We start from the raw sequence: 1494 nt of genomic DNA on the forward strand, positions 1-1494 counted from the left end.
CATTGATAATCAGGAATATCTTAATCATGAATGACCAAATTTAAAGTTACAGACTACCAGTTTTTATTTGCCTTCTAGTTTTTCTCTTATTAATAATGCAAAACATTAAAACAAGTCTTAAACTTTTGACTGAAACTTTCAGCACACACACACACACTCTCTCTGTCTCTCTCTTTCTCTCTCTCTCTCTCTCTCTCTCAAATTTATAAAAAAAATTTTGTTTTGGTACACATACAGATAGATATATATTCTTTCAAGAAGAAAAGTGAGGGAGATTAGGCTGACAGTTGCTATGTTGTGCTAACATAAGCACTGTTTAGCTTGGTGGTTTGAAAGTCATACAATCAATGCAATTGACTGCATGCATTCTGCCTTAGTTAAATGCAACAACAGCTAGCTGTCAATGGATATTGCATTCACCTGTTTTATTGGTTAGTTACACCTGTTTTTCCATTCCTTTCCTGTCCAGTACACCTTTGTGATACATAGGTCAGTTATGGTACAACATTCTCCGCTGCTTCTTCTCCTACACTCTACACTTTCTTCAGCGTACAGAATCAATATCTGGCCATCATGCCATGAGGGCATTCAGTGCTTGTTGTCATTATACGTGCTGTTCGTCAGCCGCTGTCCTTTCAACACAAAACATCACCAATATTCTTGTTGTGAAGAAAACAATAATTAAAGATGCTATTTCAAATTAGACAGTTTGATTTGAATTAAGTAGTGTTCAATGTCTTTTAATTGCATAATTTGACATCGCACTTGTTTATGTGTACACGTGTTTGTCTTTGTCTTTGTGTGTGCATGCATATACGTATCCATATATATGCGTGTATATACACACACACATACAGGTGTTGTGAATGATAGGTGTAGCAGTACTTACCAGCTTATAGATGATGGGCTCTAAAGGTGAGCTCCTTTTGTGCGTAAAAATCTTTTTCTTTCATACTTCTCTTATCATCCCACTCAGCACATATACATTAGCATACTTAAATGCGTAGGTATTGCATTTTTTTTGTTTTCATTTTCTCTTTTTCTTTTTCTTTTTCTAACCTATTTTTAAGAGCAGAATTTTCATATTCCTCATAAATACTAGGCTTCAATGTTACTCCTTCCCATTTCAGAATCAAATTCTTAGTTTATTCGGAATATTTCTCACTTGTGGTTGTCGGCTATTTTCTTAAATTATAATTTTAAATACTTTTTAGAGAGTGTGTATTTTTTTTTTCAGAAAAAGCAAAAAAAGTTTCATTTCATTGGTTCTCTATTTCTGTCTGTCTGTCGCTCTCTCTCATAAACTTAGTTTTTGTTACCAATAGAAAGTTACTAGTCATGTAATAATTTTTCCACCCGCTTTATTCATGTGTGTTTACACAAATGTGTGAGTATGTTCCTATGCTTTTATATATCTATGCCCACATTTATCTATCTATCTATCTATCTATCTATCTATCTATCTATCTATCTATCTATATATATATATATATA

The 1494-nt window shown here is 33.1% G+C and overlaps 1 protein-coding gene across 2 annotated transcripts in view; it reads left to right on the top strand.

The window, feature by feature from the left end:
- Positions 1 to 1282: 1282 nt before the first annotated feature.
- LOC128248119 (protein pangolin, isoforms A/H/I/S-like) overlaps positions 1283 to 1494 on the top strand; it is a 179855-nt gene continuing 179643 nt past the window's right edge. Inside the window, exon 1 of one of the 2 annotated variants that reach the window (XM_052968677.1) lies at positions 1283 to 1387. In XM_052968677.1, the coding sequence (XP_052824637.1) occupies positions 1384 to 1387 (4 nt within the window). In that variant the 5' untranslated portion in view covers positions 1283 to 1383. The remainder of the gene's footprint in view (positions 1388 to 1494) is intronic. The other variant, XM_052968678.1, reaches the window with a different exon arrangement.

The sequence above is a fragment of the Octopus bimaculoides genome, chromosome 6 (genome assembly GCF_001194135.2).
Source record: "Octopus bimaculoides isolate UCB-OBI-ISO-001 chromosome 6, ASM119413v2, whole genome shotgun sequence".
NCBI lineage: Eukaryota > Metazoa > Mollusca > Cephalopoda > Octopoda > Octopodidae > Octopus > Octopus bimaculoides.